The 24,161-nt window shown below is 36.2% G+C and overlaps 2 protein-coding genes across 2 annotated transcripts; both read left to right on the forward strand.

Moving 5' to 3' along the window:
- Positions 1 to 2,694: 2,694 nt before the first annotated feature.
- LOC127632592 (lumican-like) lies at positions 2,695 to 8,108 on the forward strand. The gene is made up of 4 exons (XM_052111267.1): positions 2,695 to 2,828; positions 3,315 to 3,948; positions 4,141 to 4,458; positions 7,517 to 8,108. Exons 2-4 carry the CDS (start codon positions 3,327 to 3,329, stop codon positions 7,666 to 7,668), a joined length of 1,092 nt encoding a protein of 363 aa, XP_051967227.1. The 5' UTR covers positions 2,695 to 2,828; positions 3,315 to 3,326; the 3' UTR covers positions 7,669 to 8,108.
- A 4,628-nt stretch (positions 8,109 to 12,736) lies between these two features.
- Positions 12,737 to 21,611, forward strand: LOC127632589 (prolargin-like). Its single transcript, XM_052111263.1, has 3 exons — positions 12,737 to 12,922; positions 17,150 to 18,126; positions 20,595 to 21,611. Exons 1-3 carry the CDS (start codon positions 12,900 to 12,902, stop codon positions 20,756 to 20,758), a joined length of 1,164 nt encoding a protein of 387 aa, XP_051967223.1. The 5' UTR covers positions 12,737 to 12,899; the 3' UTR covers positions 20,759 to 21,611.
- The last annotated feature ends 2,550 nt before the right edge of the window (positions 21,612 to 24,161 follow it).

Raw genomic sequence — 24,161 nt, forward strand, 5'->3', positions numbered from 1 at the left:
CATTGAATTCAAAAACACCTTCTCTTTGGCCCGTCCTTTCTTAAACGTTGCTAGTAGTATTGCATCTTTAAGCTGAAATTTCTTTCAGCAGGGTAGCAAGAATGTTTTGCTTAATTCCAAACACTCCAGTTATGGTAATAAATTGTATGTTCTATGATATTAATTTTGATAGCAAAACTAACCATTCCAAAAGGCTGCACTGTCTGCACAGTTACAAAATATAATCCTTAAAAAACACTGGACAGTTTTTCATGTCCTCTATTCATATGGAAAAGAAATTCAGCAGCCACTGGCAGACTACTGGTTCAGGTAACAGAATAACATAAACGCCCCATTCAAAAAACACTTGCAGAGTTAAGTCAGGGTTTATAAAAAAAATAAAAAATCTAACAATTTATATATATATAATAATAATAATTAAAAATCCTCTAGCCTTCAAAGAGGGTTCAAAGTACTCAGGTAAACTGTTATCTGCATGGTCATAAAACACAGGAATCACTGCTACATTTTGTTTATTAAAGGGGCCATTATTAAAGGGGGTTGATTCTTCTGGAAACTGTAAACTCTGTAATGTCATGAAAACTTTGCTCCAACCAGCATCCCAACTAGCACAACACAACATACTGGTATAGACATAACACACATTACCTTTAAAAGTAAAAAAAAGTGTGAAATTTCTGTCCCACGAACATCTCCAAACTGAACTGTAAAAATAATGACTGTTTTCAAAACACTCACCCATCTGCCATTGGCAACAAAATTGTACCAATGGTTGAGCTAATATTACTGTGTTGCTATGCTGGTTGGGATGCTCAGACAAACAGATCAATGTTTTGATAGCACCACTTTTTGGGGCAATCAAGCATATAACTTACTTATAATTATTTTCTATATATTAGGTTGGGATAGGAAAAAGTATTTTAAAAGTAAATATTTCAGTAAAAAATTTCTATGTAGTGCATTTACAATATCACCCATATGTCAACCATAAATAACAATTATGATATTATTTAATAAATAAAAATTTAAAATAATAATGATATATTGATATGATAACATAATATTAAATAATAATAATAGGATCTAAAAATGTCCCACTTCATTGAACAAGATCCTTTAGTAGCACAAGAAGTTGTAAGTGTAATGGTTCATTTGAATGCTAGGGGGCACTCTGACTTTTCAGACCTTCATTGACCAAAACACTGTGTCTTCTCTATTGGAGGGCTTTGAAGTGTTTGGACTAAACCTAACTTCTCTATTCTCTCTCTCTCTCTCTCTCTCTCTCTCTCTCTCTCTCTCTCTCTCTCCCGCGCTCACACACTCAGACTATCAGGGTCTGTTTGGCTCCCCAGGCCCCCTCCAGATGTGTAACTGTAAGCATTCTCTCTTGCTCTCTCTCTCTCTCTCTCTCTCTCTCTCTCTCTCTGTTAGATGATCCAGAATTGACTGCTGTGCAGGACTTGTTTTCACAGAGTAAATATAGTGCCTTCAAACACTCCTAGCTCACAGGCACTATGATATGTACGATTACAGTTCATCAGTCAATGGCCTCAGGGAGTTTTTGTTACAGTAGACGGTTTGTGTACGAATAACCATAAGCATAAGCACAAGTATGTGAGACGGGGCTATTTGTCACACTTTGTCCTCCAGTGAAATTGTTTTCAGGGTACTCTAGGTTTATTTTTGAATGTCAATTTCTGCATAGACACACACATTAAAGTCTTGGCTACAAAAAATAAATAAATAAAAAAAAAGATATATGTGTGTATATATATATATAAACACATGCTGACCTTTTGTGACAACTTGCCCCACAGGTGGGGTGTAATTTTCATATGAACATATAACACTACATTTCCACCACAAAAAAAAAAAACAATCTACACTTGTCTTTAAATCTATGCCTGCATTAAAAGTCTATTATAGACTTTTTTTTATAAAGTGAAAATTATAAAGCACAAAATGATTCATGAAACAACATAAATGGATTAGGTAACAACATACACAAATATATAAAATGGTCTTGGTAAAAAAAAAAAGTGTATCTTCTAAATTGTACAAATTTATGTAATTTATAAGACACGAGATGACATTCCCCGATTTGAATTTCATTAAAAATACATTTTCCTAAGAATGCATTTACACCTTTCGGTAAATATCTACCATCATAATAAAGTGGACCATTGCCTTAATGTTTGCCAGTATGGTTTAATTATGTTTGCAAAATATGGTGATCGTGAAAATGTACTTTGGGAGGATGGGATTCACAAAAAATATACTAATTTACGAGGGTTTTGAACTAGGAGAAAATACACATTTGCAAAATCAGACTTTTGATTCTTAATCTAGTTACTGAGATAGCCCTTGTCACAACTATGATGTGTCAACTAGCCCCGTCTCCCCAAATGATTCTGAGTCTAAATCAATTGTACACTACATATCAAGCTATGTAGAAACAAAATATCACATGAATCTTCTACAGCATCTCTAGGAAATTCTATGAAGTGCTTAAATCAAAACAGCATTCTCTGTAAAGATTGCCCTTTTTATTTTGCCAGCACATGTTTCCCACAAATGTTGTGCTGTGGTTAGACTCCAACCATAGGCTTCTGAGACAGGTTGGAAAAAAAAGTGCAAGGAACTGTATTGAAGGAAAGATGAAAAGCGCTAGGGCCTTGGACATCGCAGAGTGTGGAATGTTTCAGTAGCTGGGTAAAACTTTTCAGGTTATCTGCACAGACACAATGCAGTGTTCTGTGTGAACTACTACAGGGATAATCTCAACAAATCTACCACTTCTAATACTAGCTGTGGTCGAGGGCAAAAAGGTATGCACATTCCTTTTACTTAAGAAGATGATGTAATGCTTGTGTGTGCTTGTTTTCAACAAAGAGAGTTGGAAAAAATGAACTATTAAGTAATATTGTTTCAGCAGTTTAGCCTCTTGCATTAAGACTCATTAAGATTCAAGACTCTATTATCTATTATTATAAGTATTTTATTTAAGGACTGCAGCTCTACAGTACATGAAATAGAGAGGTTGCATAACATAAGTGCTACAAATGTGCAGGGTAAAATGTTAATTATCTTCAACACCAAAAACTATTATTACTTGATAAAATAAGTATGTAAAAGGTATGCTGGGAATAACTGCATTTCGAACTTACTTATATGTGTTTTAGCATTCTCTAAACAGCATGTGAGGAGGCTTTTATTTATCGCAGCAAGAAGAAAAGAAGCTTCCTGTGCAGTTTCAATAATGTATTCTATCAAGGGTTTAAAGTGTCATTAGAATCTGTTTCTGTTTCATTTAGGCAGGAAGGCGAATGGATATCAGGCCAATTCTCCTGTTACTCTCTGTGTTTGGACCGACATGGGGCTTCATGGTAGACTTAGACTATGGAGATGTACCACTCTGGATCAACCGATTTTTGGGAGAACCAAGTGTGTTGACTTTAAAAGATCGGATGGACCCTGGCTGGTTTCGAGCTGTTAGTGCACAAAGTTGTCCCTTTGACTGCGACTGCCTGATCCAGTGGCCCACAGCCCTCTACTGTGACCACAGGGGCCTTGATCAGCTTCCCATTGGCCTTCCATCCCATATACAGTACCTTTTCCTCCAAGGTAATGATATAATTTCCCTCGGTTCCAGAGCATTTGCCAATGCCACCAACTTGCGCTGGTTGCTCTTGGATCACAACCAGCTACTGAGTGAGCATCTCAATAATGCACTGTTCTCCAATCTGACCTTCTTGGTAAATCTCTTCATAAACAATAATAACCTGACAGAGGTGCCAACCGGACTTCCCAGTGGCCTTAAACAGCTGCGACTTGCATATAATCACATTGCAAAGATTTCTCCCAGTGCTTTCCAAAATCTTGAGAACCTAAAGTTACTTCTGTTGCAAGGCAATCGTCTGAAAACTATTGAAGATGGTGACTTCAAAGGTATGGGAATTTATGTTACTCTAAGCAGGGTTAACTTATAATTACATTCTTCAAGAATATTTCTTTAGGTTACCAACACACGTTTTAAAGGATTAAACCTCTCAAAACAGTTTATTAACAGCATTATACTCAAAGCTATTCTGTAAACTAACTGCTTACTCTGTTAAGTATATCTGTAATGTTCTTCATCAGGTCTTGGAGCCCTCAACTTACTTGATCTCAGTCACAACATCCTGGACACTTTCCCCAAATATCTGCCCCCATCTGTCCAGCAGCTTTACCTATCGAACAACTCTCTGACTGGCCTAACTGAAAGCAGTCTTCAGGGTTTTAATGGACTCCGTTATCTACGGCTTGGACACAACAAATTGACGAATGTAGGGTTGGACCCTGAAGCCTTTAACCTCACATCACTGGTGGAACTGGACCTTTCCTATAACCAGCTGACAGAAATCCCATCAGTTCCCATTACCCTTCAATACCTTTATCTGGAGGTTAACCACATCCAAGGTAAGTTGATATAAGATTTATGTGTTACATAAACAAGAGCACTGGAGGTTGGTCCTGTAGCATTATGAAAACAGGACTGTGACATCTGCTGCATTTCAACTTGACACTGAAAATTCAGTTTAGAAGAAAATTGAAGCATTCCAGATTGCTTCATGCAGTTATTGTGTAATAAAGGCAAGACTATTCTGCTGGAGCTAATAAAGTCCTGAATAAATGTTTGCTAATTTAATTACCAACATTGGGGTTAGACAAAAGGGAACACACACACACACTCTTTGCTCTTGGCTCTTTAACTGTAATAAGCCATATGAAATCGAACTTTATCAAATGGCATAAATAAAAAATATAAATGGTGAGGATATTTTAATTTTAATTACAGATCTGCTTCAAAACACATGCTAATGTTCTACTAAAAGGAGCAAAGCCTAATTGTTTTAGGGGGCAACAAGAAGTGGTGCAATCCTGAAAATGTTCTATGATAAATTCTTTGATTTAATAAAAAAAAAAAAAAAAAATTGTTGGAACAAAATTAACCGATTACCAGCATTTAAATAAAGTTAAAAAATAAAGTTTTACCTCCAGAACTATTGAAAGAGACCTTTTCCCCATTTTCTGTTACATTCTGCCAAAATAGTTTTTTTGTTTTCATTCTTTGAACTATTTTAGTACCTGTTAGTAACTACACCCCAGCACTGCTTGCTAGTTGATGGCAGGTGGTATTAGGAGGAGGGACATTCTCATTCTAGCATCAGATTGGACAAAATCTCTGTAGTGGATAATCAGTCATCAATATTTTGGGTAAATTTGTCTGGAAAATAAATCTGCTAAAGTTTCTAAAAAATTCTACATTTTGCCAACTTTTAGGAGTAAACTAGCATATAGATAACTAATAAGCTAATAGACATGAACTAAAAGCCACAAAACTACAGCTTTGATTTAAGGCAGATGCTATTTGAACCCTGGTGCAAATAGTGTTAGATACTATTTGTACCCATATTTAAATACTAACACCCCATTTAACTGCTGTGACATCTATTGTTTAGTTTGTTGTATATTCCTTGGTTCCACCAGACTATTGGGGTGAAAATAGCTACACTATGTGGCAGATGCAAATAGTCACACTGCTGATATAATGGGGTCTTTATCAGCTCAAGAAATGTTTCTAAACACAAAGCTCTAGGCAGGCCAAACGCTTGACCGGGAACTGCTACAATGTTTGTGTCCTCATCAACAGTTTTCTAGAATAAGTCATGTTCTTTCAGATTCAAGAAATAAACCTTGGCATGGGAGAATCAACATTCAGACCCAGTCTAGCCTTGAGGAAAATTATGGAAAATGTGACACGATTTAGAAGAAAAACAACAAACTTTCCTTCCTCTCACAGTTTCCTTTCCCCCTTTCTCACTGTCCAAAGTGTTTGTTACAGTGTGTTTGCAGACAGACACTCAGTCTGAAGAGACAGGATGACTATAGCAAGAAAAAATTTGGTTAGCTGAAGAAGAAGGAGCACGAGGGTGATAGAGTGAGAAAAGGGGAGGGATGAAAGAAGGTTTGGGAACATCTGTGAACACTCCAGGAGGAATCCAAATGTTAACAACACACTCTACTCTCACCCCTTCCTCCTCTGGACACCAGGTTCAGTTGCAAGACACTGGTTGACTGCGAGGACTTCAGCAGACATTCATTGTTTTAGACAATGGTCATGATTTACAGCAAAACCTTATGTCATGAATAGTGGTTTACCAGCTCATCTGCAGTGCTATAGCATCTTAGTAAAATATAATATTATAAGCTTAAAAAGCCTGATGTTTGAGGGTGGATACATGCCTGTTTTTCAAACAGATCCTTAGCCTAAGCTGGTTTGCTGGTCTTAGCTGGTCAAATTTTTTTCCAAGTAAACTTAAAGTTCCCTAATTTCAGAGACAGACCCGCCTTGAGCAACATGGGGTAAAATCCCTGACTGTCAAGGAACCTCTGTAACATATTTCTTTTTTTCATTAGTCATTCCAAGCTCATACAGCAAGCCTAGTTTTAGCAGCCCAGAGCATAACATCAACATCTAAAACAGGTTGAATTAAACTAATAAATGTTTTCATCTTGTGTTATCACTTATGGCTGAGTGCACCTGTAACTTATTTTCACAGTATGGGAATGCAGCTCCTGTTTAAGAGGGGTAGTACAGAGATTGATACCTTTTTCAAATTTTCTGAAATAACATAATAATTAAAGACCCCATGAAATAGCTTGACGAGCACATTTTTTCCCCTGTGTATTTCCTGTTGTAACAGCAAGTTGAGGCAGCACATATAAAATGACTTTTTTTTTCCTGTATTTCTTTAGAGGAATTATATCAGGTTCAATAATAAGTTAAGCTCAATCGACAGCTTGTGTGGCATAATGTTGATTACGCAAACATTTATTTCGATTCGTCCCTCCTTTTCTTTCTTTTTTTTTTTTAAAAAGAAGCAAAAATCAAGGTTACAGTAAGGCATTTACAACTGAGGGTTTAAAGCCTCCAATTTTGAGAGGGTTTATAGGCAAAAATGTGAAGCTTATAATTTCGTAAAAGCACTTATATTAATCCTTCTGTTAAAACTCATGTATTATTTGAGCTGTAAAGTTGTTTAAATTGACATTTTTATAGTCATTTTAGGGTTTAAGGGTTTTTTGACATTTCATCATCATAGCAACGTTGTTGTAAAATTGGCTATAACTTTACACAGAAAAGGTTAGTAAGTGATTTTATCACACTTACATCATGTTTACATGCATATTGCTTATGTCTTGTGGTTATACTTTTGACTATTTAAAAGTAAAAAACAATTGGCCCCCATTCACTTCCATTCAAAGTGCCTCACTGTAACCCAGATTTTTTATTTTTATTTTTTTTTTAAAGAAAAGGTGGAAATTCAAAATAATATTTTTGTGGTAATCAATATTATGCCACAAATGCTGTCGATTGAGCTTAACTTGTAATGAACCCAGAATTGTCCTATATATAAATGTACTTGCAACAAATTAAGTCACATAAAAACAAATCTGTTTTTGTGTCATCCAGAGTTCAACGTGAGCAGTTTCTGCAGGGCATTGGGACCCACATCATTTTCGCGTATGAAGGTACTGAGGCTGGATGGTAATAAAATGGAGTATCACAAGCTGCCTCCTGATTGGGTGTTCTGTCTACGTGTCCTTCATAACATTTATATTTGATCTTCTTAAACCAGCTCAAAGTTTTAGGCCTATGCCATTTTACATGCTTTGAGATAGCATGCAATAATATGCAATAAAAAAGCATGTATATTTAGATTGTGTTAGAAAAAAAATCAGTATACAATATGCTAATGTTTTGAATAAGCATGTGGAAAATAGTCTACCATTTACATTATGAACTTTTGTTATGATCTGAATGTACTCTATATGGACAGCCATATTTTGTTTTGACGTACTACACAATGCAAGTCTCAGTTATTGCGCCCTATCATCTTTTTTCGCACTTTGTATTTCAGCAGCTTTGTATTTCTTAGGAGTACTATACTAAGAAGTATGCTAACTGTTAAGCATGCTGGATTGGTCTGGAAAAAAGATTGTTGTTCCATATCCAAGGGATCTCTGTTATATTATGTTTTTTTCTTCTCAACTGCTTGTCTTAACATCAAACTTCTCAAATTGCAATTTAAATAATAAGCTTTATATCAAGTTTGAATACTGACAGTGTTATTATTTTCTTTTGTGCTCCATCAGCAATTTAGTTGATCCATAGTTTCCTCTCTACCAGCTTATTTCAATTTACATGCAGTTCTACAATGGCCCATTCAATGCAATAAATATGAAGAGGGATATTTTATTTAGTAGCTTATTTAATTCAGACCTTGCCACTTAAAACATTGGAATTTAAAGTGGAAGTGTGTAATTTCCTGCCTCTAGTAGGACCAAACTGAATTGCAAAAATATTGGTTTTCCAAACTCTCCCCCTGTATGCCATTGGTTTTTAAATCAGTCCCACCTAAAACTAAAGAAATTGGTTGTTTTGCATATTAAGCTAGGATAGGAGAAAGTATGCCAATGTAAAAAACAATACACACTGTTAGTAAGCATGCTTACTAAAAAAGCAATCACCTAATCTGCTTAGTGCAAGGTTATGGATAAATGACTGAGAGAAACAATCTTTCCGTTTCCATCATCATATTAAATTATATAACAATATTTACATTGATTAAAAACAAATATAAGACTAAAATCTGAAAAAAAAAAATCTTGGCACCAATTGTTTCAAAGTAATAGGAAGATGGCGAAGGAAAGTGATGTTAGTTCTGAGAAATAATCTAGAATTCTTTATTATTTGTTTGCAAGATGTCACTTATCACTGTATCTAATGCAATGACATTTAGACATTCTCAAGTGTGACTTAAGTGTCCAAATACTTTATGGGGCCAGTGAATATATTGCTGGAAGCTTTAAGAGTAAAATACATAAACAGGTAAGACAGTTTTTTTTAAGCGAACCATGGGAAATGGGAAAATGCAGTAGCTTTGTTGTGGTAGAGTCATTAGTAAGGCATAAGAGATTCATATCACTTCTGATGGAAGAGGACGTCCCATACAGAAACAGAGCTCTGGAACCACAGGTCCAACTGGAGCATATAACATTCCCCATTACATATAAAAAATATTTGGGATCAAAATGGAAAGACTTACAAAACATAGAAGCTGTTTCTCATTACCACCTACTTACTTTTGAGACAATAACTGCTGTGTAATAATCTCTAAATTCAAAATCACCTTCAATACTATGAGAGTCTTTAAAAGTGATTACTGAAACCCAGCAGAATATAAGGCTGGTTTTTATATACTGTACCCAGTGGATTTAGCAAGTAGTGGTGGTTATTTGTATCAGACCCTCTGGGTAGGAGAAAGAGCTTGGTTAGCAATGAAAACAGAGCTTAATGAAATTCAGTCTGATTACATCAACCAGACCTCCAGCAGAGAGATCAGCAAAATGCTTTAGGTGGCCACAGCTGCATTAAAAGTCTGGGAGGAAAAATCAGGAAGACCCGCAGACTGAGTGAAATAAGATGACATTTATTTGATGACTATAAAACAGAAACGTAATGTCTCTCTTTGGCGTAGGTTCTGTCTGGCAGTCCGAATTTGTAGTACTAGGAAACGTCATATCCTGCAGGAGATAGGAGGCAGGGGCGAGGAGCCTACCCCCGTACAGGATGGGACTCAACTGGTGGTGGTGGGGTGGTGGAGGTTGCGTTAGCACACTGAAACAGCAATGTGATAGATTGTGAGCAGACTTATAAAGCAATGGCTTACATTTGATTGGCTAGGGGTTTCCTAGCTGATGGTGCGATGATGTACACCTGATAGTCTTCCTGCTAGAAGACTAGCAGGTGTACATCTCAATTTGATCTAATTTGAGAACATTCTGTGGAAATTCTGGTGGTGGAAATGACATAGTGTAGTTTTAGTGTCATATTTAAAAGTATAATTTCATATTTTATTTAATTTCACATTTCTATATTTATAATTTTATATTTAAAACATTTATCTCATAACATTATCTATGCAACTTTGCTGTGTACATGCATTTATACCTGCTCTAAGCAGCATTAAACAGTCTGTGTTAAAACACCTAAATGTCAAAAATACATGATGAAGGCATGTTAAAAAGTTTCCAAGTTTATTTTGAAATAAAGAAAGTTTTTGAAATAAAGGCACTCATGTGGTATGAAAAAAATAGGCTTTATTCAACTGGGCTACAACATCTTTAAAAAAATCAGGGTGTCAGGGAAAAAGGTTTCCTGTTTGTTCCAATAAAATCTGCCCATGTGACTTAAATGTGCCTGTAGTTGAAGAAAAACTCCTAAACAAGGCACATAAAAAAAGATTACACAATGGGTAAGGAAGATATACTACATGCTAGGGCTGCACATTAATAGAATGACAGATCTTTCGAGACAATATCAAGGGAAATAATCAACAATTTGTTCTTAATCGTGCAGCCCTACTTCGTGAATCCCTGAATGGATTCATTAGACGGAGCAAACATTAGGAGCGACTAGTCATGCAATATGAGCTTGTTTATCATAAATAATGGTCTCAACCTATCAGGGTTAACACTACTGCAGTTTATCCACTGCACTGGTCTGTACAGGGAGACATCTATAATTGGTCATATCTGTAGAGTAGACAAAACTGCAATATCTACACATACTGTGTGTCTGGGTACGCACATCTGCCAATCATTTCTGTCTGTCTTTGTGCACACACACACAATAAAAACAACCCAGATGGCAAGACTGCAAACATCAGAGGCACACTAATATCATCTGTCAAACACATGCCAAAATAAATCTATCACACCTTAGCAATACAAGAAGAAAAACAGAGACTCTTCTTTTAAATTCTAGGTCAGGTTCATTTCAACCCTTTACCATCCATACAGTATAACCCATGGTTGTTTTCACAATGTGCCGAACCATTATTGCAGCCATAAATCTTAAATAAGTGGGTAATAATGCTTGATATGGAAATATTTGTCATTGTTGTAAGAGGAAGGAAAGACATTTCCTATGTTGTCATTACCAAAAGGGTCTACAGTTGTACACTTTCCAGCCATTTACTTATAATTATCTTCCAACTTTGGGTTTGCCTTTGTCTGTAATGAATAGTTCACACTGATGCTGGCTTAAATAATATATTTCTTGCAGAGACGTGTTGTTGTGCCAAATAAAAGATCATGACAAAATCATGGAATGGGTATCAGATCTCAGCATGTGAAAGTGATCTCTCTACAACAGAACTAGATCAGAACCAGAAACATTACTTCACATGTCAGAGCTGATCAACAATAAGGGTATACCACTGACGACTGAGAAAGCTGAGGTTTCATCAGGCTGACCACAATTTGGCCGATCTACCAAATAAGCACAAGGCGTTTATCACAGATTTGAAACACTGGGACATCTCCAAGGATGACAACATTGAACAGTCCCTTTAAAATATGTAACTGCAACTCTAAGGCTTGTTCTAAAACACCATTTATCACAGATGTCATTAAGCCAGATGTTTAACCCCCTTAAGTTAATATTATAATGACTGGTTTGTCCTTGGGTTGGGTTTGGCCTTATGTGAATGCACTTATGTAGAAGTACTGTACATGTATGTATGCATATGTGTGTGCAGCAGAAAAATAGCTTTCTTTGGGAGTAAGAACCACATCCTGCAAATATTCTCGTCATCACGGTTTTGCAGCTGCAGCTCAAACTTCACAAGAAACAAACATTCATAGAGAGTACAGAAGAGACAGAGCAAGATTGCATTACAAAACCTAGTGCAGTTAGGATCACAAAAGTAGATAGCACCTAAGGGAACTCTCATGAAAATATTTCTTTAACTTCAGATAAAGCAACAGGAACAGTTCACCCAAAAAATACAATTCTGTATGGCTGCGAATCGATTAAAATGTTAACTAATTAATTGCAAATTTTTCTGTGATTAGTCACAATTAATAGCAATTAAATTATGGTACATGATACATTACAACAAACATAAACAAAATCATAAATATATTTACTTTATACATTGTCTCAAAGAACTTGCAAGAAATTGATTAGTCATCATTTATTTTAATTATTTAAATGTGTACATTTAAAATATACTGTTTTTTTTTTATTATTATTGGCAGATATTTAATTTGACACATTTTTAACAGGTATTATTAATCTCTGAGTCAAGTATACTGTATGCCATGAATTCAGTGGACATTTTGTCGTGCTATGTGAAGAGATACATCAGCTTGCCCGTATCACTCGCTCGCTTGCGGATGAAGTCTTCACTCTCCGTACAGTGAATCCGCTCTCATGTTTATTATGCCCAGGACATGCGTTGCACAATGAATAGCATGTACTGCTTCACACAATCTGTTTCTGTGTTATGATGTGCAGTTGAGTCAAGCGAGTACCTCCTGAAATGTGGCTAACAGTGGTCTATCTTAGGATAGTTACTCAAGTCTGATTATCTATCCCAAGATTCTTATGGTCAGGCAGTGGATGGCGCTGAACTGAGCTATCCTATATTAGACCAGCAGAGTTCTGATTCTCACTCCATCCCTTCCCCCTGGTCCTCTTGTCCTCTGGTCCACACTTGGATACAAACCCATATACATGCATCAGTGTATACAGAGGAGGAGTGATGAGAGTAGATCCTGTAGTTGAGGGATGGACATTTCGATTTCATTTGGCACTTTCCCTGAAGGCGGGGCAGGGAGACAGCACTGTTGACCTTCAGAAGGAAAAGAGGGATATACGCAATAGGCAGCCTGCTTAGCAGAGGAGAACAAGGAAAGTACAGAGGCAAGAGGGGAAAAGAGAGAGGAGAAATAAAACTGGGAGAGAAAATCGGTGAGAGTGAAGTGACAGCTTGAGGATTCATCAAATGAGGGAAGTAACCAGCAACAGGTAAGAAAGACATTTTGTAGTTTCAAAAGAGACAAGCAACATACAGTAGATACATACTGATGATCAGTGACACCGTGGATCCTGGCAAGAAACATGAATTTATCCTGTCTGTAAGGTAAGTACAGGTAAAGTGGGCCATTTACTGATATTTTTATCACTGGCATTGTTTTGAAATATGAAGCCAAATGGCTTAGCCCCTCACACAATATAATTTTAAATATCTGAAGATCTCCAATATAATATACAGAGGGAAAAGAGAGTAATTTTAAAACAAAAAGATAAGTGTCCCACTTTAGTAGTTGTTCCACTTTGCCTGTATTCACACTAGGAGCCCTTAGCCTTCAGAAGTTGTCTGTCTTCAGCCAAAAAGCATTTATTCAATTTAGTCAAGGCTTTTGAAAATAATAACATAGTTACTTTGTCTAGCACAATGTCGTTGGATTCAACTCTAGGGTTTGTTTACAACACTGAGTCATGCACAAACTTCTTAGGGCTTAATGACCATCCAGATTTTTCACATTAACACTAAGTGCAATGGTAAACCAGGCGGCGGCTCCCTTACATGCGTTCAGTCTTCTGTTGTCTAATTTCTTTGACTGTTGTAAAATTTACTTGACTGTTAACAAATCAATTCCTTTATAATTCAATTATAAACTGTAATTCCATTTTTTATTCCATTTAAGGACAAACCATAAAATAAGATTCCTAACACAATCTATTATTGGTGACTATAATCATTTAACCAATATTTTCAACTTATGTGAAATTGGTGCATAATTAAACTTTCTATAACTTTACCAGGTAAATTATCCACCATATCAAAACAAGACAGAAGCCATTCTGAACCTAGTTTAGAAAAAAATAAGTCCTGATTGAGGAGCCTGGTTAAAGGAATAGATCTCAACATTTACTCATACTTATGCCATCCCAGAAGTGTATGATTTTTGTTCATCTGCTGAACTCAAATTAAGACTTTTAGAAGAATCTCTCAGCACCTTTGGTCCATACAATGCAAGTGAATGGGTGCCAAAAATACAAAAGTCAGCATAAAAGTAATCCATAAGACTCCATTGTTAAATCAATGTCTTCAAAGGTAATATGACAGGTGTGGGTAAGAAACAGATCAATATTTAAGTCCTTTTTTACTATCTCTACTTTAACTCTCACATTCTTCTTCTTATGGTTTTGGTGATTCACACTCTCCATGCATATCACCCCCTACTGGGCAGGGAGATGAATTTCTAGCAAATAAAAATAAAAATACATTGATATTTATCTGTTTCTCCCCCACACCTATCATGTCACTTCTGAAGATATGGATTTAAAACTCTGGAATCATATGGATCACTTTTATGAATTTATGTGCTTTTTGGAGCGTCAAAAGTTTAGCACCCATTCACATGCATTGTATCGTTTACATGTCCGTCCTATATGTGTGCTTGTGTCTTTTGGATTCAGATTTACATTAAAATATTATTTATATTGTCAAGCCGGTTCTCGCCTCCTCCTTTCCATTGTTCACTTTACACCCTCTCCTTTCTGTATTTGACCTCTCACCAACTCTTTAATCCAATAGGTTTATCCTTTTGGACACCATCCTGCACTGACTCTTAACATGTTGATATTATTAAGTAGTGATATTATTTTGCTCAGTAAGGACCTCTGTACCACCATAAATATTATTTTGTTTAATTAATCAATAGTTCCATATGAAATCATGTTTTTCATCAGATTAACATTTTAATAAAGCATGCAATCTTTTGCACCCCACCTAAAGCAGGCATGCAGCAGTTACTCAAACAAACCCACATTTTCCCAGGTTTCCATTCTCCCAAGGTCCTAGCTCTGCTGCCTGCTCTGCAATAACCATGCAGCTGACACTGGGCCAGACACTCTGAGCCAAACATCTGATTGTGATCATCTATCTGACCCTCTCTTCACTGCTCCTTGTTTAATGCCTGGTATGAGTCTCTGCATAGGGAGCATATCTTATATATAAGATCTTAAATATATACATCTTGTTATCATATCTTGTCCACTCCAGAAGAAATAATAGAGATATTAAAGAGATTTTATTTCTAAACGCATTCATGCATTTTCTCAAATAAATGAATGATATGATAAGCTAATAAAACACAGCACTGCTTATTGACTGTGCTTGCTTCAGCAAGCACAGTCAAACTGTTGTTCTGAAGAGAGCTCTGAGCAAAAAAAAAAAAGATGTCAAACTGTTGTTCTGAAGAGAGCTCTGAGCAAAAAAAAAAAAAGATGTCAAACTGTTGTTCTGAAGAGAGCTCTGAGCAAAAAAAAAAAAAAAGAGTTTGTTTAAAAAGCCATTTCTCTTTCTGGTACTCTACAGAAACTGAGAGCATTAATCTGCAACTGAAGACCACTTCACAGGAGTAGTCAGCCTGACAAAAAAAGTTGTTTAAAATCATCTATGAAGTTACCAAGGACCCCAAAAACATCCAAATGTCTGAACCTAAATTAAAACTGAAGAAACCAAGAATTCTGCTTTGTTTCAGAAAATACCCTAAGGACACTTGTCTATAAATCGAAGCTGATGCGTACTTCCATAGCAGAAAGGCCAAGACTTTTAATTAAACGTTTCAATCAGGTCTAGTCAAAATTCACACCTGAACCCAAAAGTGATGTGAAGACCTAAATTGAGCAGTTTAAGGTGAAAAAAAAAAGTTTCATAAAGAAAAGTTAAGCAACAACTGATACTGAATTACTGAAGTTTTGGTTAAAGCTAGAAATGGCTGACAAGACCTAATGAAGATGCTTCGGGAAGCTGCTTATATATATATATATATATATATATATATATATATATATAGTAAAAAGTGTCTGAACCAAATATGAAGATAAGAACAGGAGTGTGACTGTTTTTGAGAGAACATTAATCATCATGTAACATCTAATAAGCAGCCAACGTATTGTTTGTTTATTAGGTTCCCTTGACTAACATTGCGTTTTCCATTTGGACATGGAAAATCCATTTCTCTAGGAAAGCAGAGTTGTGCTATTTTTTTATGAACAAGAACTATTCAATGACTTAATATTTAGTGCTGCCTGTGAACTCAAACTCATTTATAAATGTAAAAAAAAAGGTTTAAGTAAAACCATCCTGAAAAGCACTTTTGACCGAGCAGATATGGTATTGACTGAACAGACAAGGTGTTGGGAAATTACTACTCTGTCAAAGTAATGACATAATCCTGGTGTCCTGCCATTGGTTTCCTTTAAGCTCCCCAGGGTTTTTAGCCTGTTTCTCTTATTACAACTCACTCCTTTCCAGGTCCAGCTTTGCACAATAGAGCTTTTATAAGAGCCTTGTGCAGACGAACCTGTGAATCCATAGCTGCACTTTTTTAAAGAGTCTGTAGAAGTCATAATAATCCAGCCAGACTGGGAAGGTGGCAGTACATGACTGCATGCTTTAAAATCACTTTTGAAGAAATATTCCTAGTTCATTACCAGTTTAGATCAATCAACTGTATTTATGGTGCACTATAACTCAATTTTTGCATTTGTAAAGAAATGGAAGGACGAGTCTAAATACATTTTTGTGGTAATAAACATTATGCCACAAATCCTGTTAATTGAGCTTAACTTGATCCCAGAATATTACTTTAAGTTTGTGTCTGCCTTTATAATTCTAGACCCAAGATATGTATCCTCCATTAATCATGTAATATCATTATAGAAAAGTACCTCTCAGAATTAGCATCAAACAAAATACAGGTATCAAACTAAGGGGCATTCATGTAGCAATCAAAAGCATATGTACTCCCATCAAGCAAACAATTTCTCAAAAAGGAGTTCCTGGTTGTCAAATGTAAGTGGAACATGTCCATAGTTAATGTGATGAAGTGCACTTTTGGTTACTCTGCTAAGACACCCATGTGAACTTGAGGGGAACTGAATTCATATATGCACTAAGAATAATTTTTAGACCAGCTAGTTAAAAGCAATTACAAACATTGCTAAGAAAGGCACGGTTAGTTAAAAGCTCTAGAATAAATTGTTTGCAGAAGCCACTTGGTTTAATATTTTATCATCTAATGCAATAACATTTTTAAGTGTCAAAAAAGTGTAGATTTTCCTTGTTTTTCCCACTGCATTAAATGAAAGATCCACTTGAAATTATTTATATAGTATAATTCTACTATTAGCATAGGATGAAGTGAAATAGTAATGTTCCCTTTGTTTTTCTCTGTTCAGGACCATGAAAGCTGGGCTTGCATACTGCTCTCTTCTTTTCCTTCTGCTGATCATGGATGTCTCATGCCAGCGAAAGCCAAAGCCTGTCCGCCCACCTTCCACCAAGAAACCTTCTGCCTCTAAGAAACCTTCCACCCCTGACCCAAAACCAGAGCTGGAACCCCAAGAACCCACAGACTTTCCCCCTCTGATCCTAGGTCCTCCATCTGTATTCTCAGACTGCCCCATACAGTGTTTTTGCCCCCCATCATATCCAAATACCCTGTACTGTGAAAACCGCAACCTCCGGAAGATCCCGATCATCCCATCCCGCACCCACTATCTTTACCTACAGAACAACTTCATTGATCAAGTGTCTGCAGACTCCTTCAACAACTGCACTGAGCTTCAGTGGATAAACCTGGGAAACAACCGCATCCGTTCAGTGGAGAAACAAGTATTTGAGAAGTTGCCAAACCTACTCTACCTCTATATGGAGAGGAACCAGCTAAAGGAGGTGCCCAATGACCTGCCGGTTGCTCTGGAGCAGCTTAGACTCAGCCACAATCAAATCTCAAAGATCCCCTCTGGAGCATTTAACAAGATGGAACATCTCGTACTCCTGGATCTGCATCACAACAGGATTAGTGACAGTGGCTTGAGCAAGAACATCTTCAAAGATCTAAAGAACTTAGTTCAACTCAACCTAGCTCATAACATCCTCAGAAAGATGCCCACTAATATACCAAAAAGCATCTTCCAACTGTTCTTGGACAGAAATAATATTGAGGAGATTCCAAATAACTACTTCAAGGACTTTGCAAACCTAGCCTTTGTGAGACTTAACTACAACCAGCTTAGTGACAAGGGCCTTCCAAATATGGTGTTCAATGTGAGCTCACTGTTGGATTTGCATTTGGCACATAACAAGCTGAGCACTGTTCCAATGTTCAACTCTGAGCTAGAGCAACTTCACCTGAACAACAATAACATTGAGAGTATGTGCAACAGTATCTATTTTCAAAGATAATGAGTCATAGAATTGTTTTTTGTTGCAAAGAGTATTTTTATGTGAAGCGTTATTTTTCCAATACAAGCTGTTATCCGTTGCTCTGACCTTTGTTGAGGTATTTTCCAAAATCCATAAATGAATACTTCTTCTTCTGTACAAATTTCAGCTTCTAACTTGTCCCGTACCGTTTGTTGTACACCAATGAATAAGGTGTCAAATCGTCTGACTTATTGAGGGGAGGTGTGTTGTAACTTTTGTAAGCGATTGGGCGAATGATTTGTAAGCGATTGGGCGAATGGTTTTCCCACTGGTGGGTGATTTAACATTGCAAAATGAGCATATATCAATATCTGAATGTTGTAGAGACATGGTGGTGGAATCTTTTGACCCAGTCTTTCAAGCAGCCTTTAAATATCACCCTGGCAATGCCTAGCCACAGTCTAGCAACCATCTAGAGCACCTGTATTACAGTACTGTGCAAAAGTCGTTGACACATTAGATGTTTCACATTAGATGCTTATTTTGATATGTTCTGCTTAAGTGTGTCAATTGGAAATATAAATTCCAAACATTAATTTTGCAATAGAATAAAAGTTGAACAAGGAATCCTACACCAAATGGCATGGCTGCCACAGAGCCTGTATCTCAACATCAAGTCCACCTGGGATTACATGAAATGACAGAAGCAATTGAGGGATCTTAAATACATAGAACTGTGGCAATTTCTCCAAATTGCTTGGAACAACCTATCTGCCAACAACTTTTAAAAACTGTATGCAAGTGTTACTAGGAGAATTGGTGCTGTTAGACATAGGGTGATAACATAAAAAAAAAAAACAATTATGTCAAATTAATTACATGGTGTCCCGATTAATTAATCGTGATTAAATGCATATACAAATATTTGCTGAGAAAAACCCTCATATAACAATAACTCAATATATAATGATTATACATATGTATATCAATATATAATTATACAAAGTTATCTTTAAATATTAAAAAATTAGATATATGTGTATATGTATATATACATTTATATAAAAATATTCAGATAATTAAAATGCTTTACATTCCTGTAGCAGAAGAGTTAATCATTGATAAGGCCATACAAAAAGTGGCTTTAGAATACAATGTTATTTAACAATGTACATATACAATGTACATATTATTGATCATAAGTCAATCATTGGCATACAGTTCACAGCAATCCATTTCACAAGTGAATTTGTCAATTATTGGAGATTTTACCTACGTCAGACGTCTCCGGTGTGTTGTGTCATAAACATAAAATTTTTATGTCACTGTGTCAAGTTAAATATAGTTTAATACTCAATCTTTAAACACATCTTGAGATCCCATAGATTGGATTTGTGCTCCTTTGAGTGTTTTGAACGCGAGAACGTGACGCATGTTTGTGTTGTTCTGCCTACTGAAGTGTTTTCTTCACTGTATAAACGGTGCGTTGCTCATACAGCTGAAATTTCAATTACTGCCCTCTGGAGTAAACAGGTGGTACTACAAGCTTGCATTTCTCAGGAATCTTCCTTATTATAGTCCGTGGGCATGCGATTAATTGCTTGAACGCGTTATTTTTTGTAAAATTAATCGCACTGAATTAATGTGTTAAATCGACAGCCTTAATATATATATATATATATATATATATATATATATATATATATATATATATATAGCTCTATTAACCATCCAGAGCACACTAACAACTGGTACAAGAACATCATAGAGACATGGGGGAAGGCTCTTTTGCCTTGGGGCAGCGTGCCAAGGCCCGTAACAGGACATTGTGGTTAGGAGTTTTGCCACCAGACTAACTGACAGTGAAATCAGAAACAGTAGGTTGACTTTTCTTTCCGAAATGTAAAACACTGCCCCTAGTGGCCAAGGTGGTAACTGTTGTTGGGCATATGGGCACATGTGAGCTCCATTTTCTGGGTGAAATGTCCATGGAGGGGCACCAAAAGAAAGTTGTGAAGTGAGATGATTTCATTTATACATGCTGTAACAGTGAAGGGGAAGGGGAAAATGCAACCTTCAAATCGTGCTTGTCACTAATTATGCAAACGCAATTACTCCCTGGTCTCCTACACTGCAGATGCAACACGATTCTGGTCGCACCACAGAGGAAGGTAAACATGCTGTAGCCGATACAAAAATGTCTGATAGGAAATTGCGCTTGTTGGTGAGTTGGCAGAATTTAGCAGATTCTAGAGTACCAGAATTCTCGGAAACAAAGTGTCGACTTCCCGTGCGATCATGATGTTGCCACAGAAAGTACCATGCACATTTTCTTCAAGAAAATGTACCCATCTAGTTATATTTGCAATTCCGTTTGGTGACAATAGTGGCGCAAAAATTACACATTTCATCTTTAGCTTGACCTGTTAATTCATTACATTCTGAGTGTCGAATAACAGTTATTTATCTTTGCAGGTGTGAATGGCACAGAGATCTGCCCCTCTAATTCTTACAACCTGCATGATGAGGACAATGCACCCAAACTAAGATACTTGCGGCTGGATGGTAATCACCTGAGTCCTCCTGTACCCCTGGATGTCATCATGTGTTTCAGACATCTACACGCCATAGTAATATAGACAATGTTATGAGTCATGAACAGATACATGGCTGTGCACAATCAGGCCTTCCTGTCTACTTGACAGTACTGATTGAATCAAACAGTACCACAAAAAACAAGTAAGGAATAAAGAATAAATGGCAATGCATTTTTTCCTTTATGTTAAGAAATGTTTTAATGTGTAACCTAAGAAACTTCAATGCACCATATTTATTGAACTTCCTGCCTTGAATACAATTGAGCATGAGTATTCTGCATTAAATGTTTATATAATTATACAGATGCAGCAGCAATGTCTATAAATGGATTTAAATAAACCCTAAAAATAAAGGTACATTAACCGACGTACTGTGGAATCTGTAAGAAGTGTATTTGTCTATAGAGGTCAGGTAATAAAGAGGACTATAAAGAAAACTACACTGTAAAATAATATTTTGTCAAGTAACACAAATTCTTGTTTCATTCAAGTAAAAAAATATTATTGTATTTGACAGAATCAACATGACTTGCATCAGGTGCAGCAAAAACATTGTTATGGGTCAGATCAGGTATAGCAATAGCTCATTAGGGTAACAACTACATGTTTTCAATTTTTACAGTGTAGATGGACACGACGTGGAATAGTAGGGAATGATAAAAGAGGGAATAATGTAACTACTGTGTAGTTGAAAATGTCCTTAATGTGCCTGTGTTTTTAAGGTACTGTATGTAGTCCTGCCTTTATCTTGTGTGAAAATGTCTGTATAAATAAGTGTTCTATTCCCTCAGGAAATTCTTTGAATATTAATTCACTTTCTGACTCATTCTGTAAGTTCTCTATAACAGCATTCAATTCTGAACAAATAAATAAGGACTGTTTAATTTATTTAGGCTGATTAAAGGAATATTCTTGGTTCAGCATACGTTAAGCATAATCAACAGCATTTGTGTCATAATGATTGCCACAAAAACTTTTTTTTTTTTTACTTTTTCATATTTGTTTTCAAATATTCTGGAATTTTCGTTTAAATACATATCATAACACACCTCTTTTGAGACACAAGGTTAACTGGTAGTTCATGCATAAACAGGGGCGGAGCCAGGAGTTTTTTTCAAAAGGGTCGCCAGGCAGGGGCAAGCGATCAGTCTGTGGGGGTTTGTGGATACAATGACACCCGGGACGGAGAGGTTTGGCGACCTTGGTGTGTACATGTTAAGTTTGTACATTTGTACAGAGATGATTTCACCTCTAAAGAACTAAATTGTACAAAAAATTACAAAAAAAAAATTACTAAAATAGCAATTGCGAGTGGGGTCGCCATGGGTGGCCAGGCTTCGGTCCACCCCTGGCCACCCCCTAGCTCCGCCACTGTGTATGAAACATACACTGTGTATGAAAATGGTTTCTTTCGCTTAAGAGTCTAAAAAAAAGAGTGATTAAATCTTTTTGTTTTGAAGATGATTGGTCCAGACATATTTGCACTGAATATCATGTCATATATTCTCATATGTCACATTTCAAAATTCTGACAAGCAGTTGTCAGTGGTGTTGCATGGTGTCACCTAAATAAACTAAATAAACTGACAAATTAAATGATCAAATACATTTTCAGAATGGAGGCAGGTATTACACAACCAACGTAATACAAAAATACTATTACTAATCTCCATATCAGAATTTACCAGGACTGTTTTAAAATTGATGAAGAACAGCCTGTCATAATTGACATACAGTAACATGATAACAGAAAAAATATTGTAAAATTATTCCTTAAAAAATTCAGATATTTTAGTATGAGCAGTAAATGTTTTCTAAACCGATAGATAGTGTTTAATTTACTATACGAGTACGTACAAACCTATTCAAACCAAATTTACATTGCACATTTTTTTCTTTTTCTTTTTTTCATTTGTCAATAGCGACATCTTGTGTGCACTATTATAAAGCACATTTAGATTTTCAGAGAATTCATCTGTAACCACTTCATGGCATTCAATTTAATTTCACATTAGAGGTCATTTAGGATCTACTTCATTCATTTTCATTTAAAACCAGAAAACACTCCCACTGCAACATCTAGAAAAGAAGGGGTTTGTTAAAGGAATATTTCACCCAAAAATGAAATTGCTCTCATCATTTACTCACCCTCATGCCATCCCAAATGAGTATAACTTTCTGTCTTCTGCAAAACAAACAGTTTTAGGTGTGAATAAACCAAAATACAAGCGCTTTTTAACTGTACATATATAAAAGAACTGTATTGTAAGTATATAAAAGAATCTCAGATCCAGTTTCGGATGAAAAAGGCACAAGTGCTGCGCATAATTAAGAGAATGCTTCGAACGCTTTAAGATGCGAGCTAAAACATTGCAGATCATCATTAAAAACATCAACTGATACGGCACGACAACTTACATTGCTCTATGTTACCGTAAAAACATCAGAACCCCTCTAACAAGCAAAAGCCTGCAAGTTTGGCAAAACATAGATTAACATGGCGCTACACAGCTGCGGTAAAGTTGTTTTTATATTGGATATTCATTATACATTCGATCCTTCCTTTAACATTAACTGGTATGTAATTGCAAAATAGTGGCGCTTCAGATAACACTGTAAATCATAATAGCAAAAGTTATTATGATTTGATTCAATAAATGTAATTGTTTTAAGCATCAAAAGTGAAAAACGCAAAATAGCGATTCCAACCAGGGCAATCCCAAATTAGGGAGTGTCTCAAAAGTGCAAAATGTGCAAATATCCGTTAAGAGATATATTATTTCATCACTACATTAAAAAGTGGCTGTGGAAATATGTTTTTGTGTATTTTCTGGACTTTATAAACCACTAAATCCATTTAACGTATTGTTCATTTCATCTGATGATGTCGCACCACCAGTAAAATATTCACTAACACCTATTACACATCTTGCATGACTTGGATTTTGGTTTAAAATGTGTATTTTTTTTTTTAATTAATTTTAATTTCAGAAATATTCAAAAAACAATCAACCTCCTTTGAACCTGCTCTATCCGTTGAACTACAGGATCTCTATCCGTTGAATTTACAGGATCTCACTTACTCCAAATGAACATTTGGATTACTAACTCAAAGTCTGTCTCCAAACAAAGACTCTCTCATTGGATTGTTGATGCGATCACCCTCGCCTTTGAGTCACAGGGTGCGCAATGCCCCATCGGTATGAAAGTGCTTTTGACCAGAGGCATGGCCTTTTTATGGGCATGGGTAAACGGTCCTTGTAGGACATATGTTTAGCAGCAGGTTGTTCTTCGCAAAGCCCATTTGCCAGGTTTTATAACCTAGATGTGGCCTCTCTCTCTCTTCACAGTTCCTCACTGTCTACGAGAGCTAATTGTACCAACACTCAGCAGATGAGCCCAGGCCCATATATACGAGCAGACTACTGTATCTGCTATAATTTTG

Source organism: Xyrauchen texanus, chromosome 39 (assembly GCF_025860055.1).
Source record: "Xyrauchen texanus isolate HMW12.3.18 chromosome 39, RBS_HiC_50CHRs, whole genome shotgun sequence".
Taxonomy (NCBI): Eukaryota; Metazoa; Chordata; class Actinopteri; order Cypriniformes; family Catostomidae; genus Xyrauchen; species Xyrauchen texanus.

Excerpts from the sequence above, each read along its gene's own strand:
- LOC127632592 (XM_052111267.1), top strand. The coding sequence starts at position 3,327 with ATGGATATCAGGCCAATTCTCCTGTTACTCTCTGTGTTTGGACCGACA. Across the intron at positions 3,949-4,140 it reads TGAAGATGGTGACTTCAAAG|GTCTTGGAGCCCTCAACTTA; the intron begins GTATGGGAATTT and ends GTTCTTCATCAG. Across the intron at positions 4,459-7,516 it reads GGAGGTTAACCACATCCAAG|AGTTCAACGTGAGCAGTTTC; the intron begins GTAAGTTGATAT and ends TGTGTCATCCAG.
- LOC127632589 (XM_052111263.1), top strand. The coding sequence starts at position 12,900 with ATGAGGGAAGTAACCAGCAACAG. Across the intron at positions 12,923-17,149 it reads AGGGAAGTAACCAGCAACAG|GACCATGAAAGCTGGGCTTG; the intron begins GTAAGAAAGACA and ends TTCTCTGTTCAG. Across the intron at positions 18,127-20,594 it reads GAACAACAATAACATTGAGA|GTGTGAATGGCACAGAGATC; the intron begins GTATGTGCAACA and ends TTATCTTTGCAG.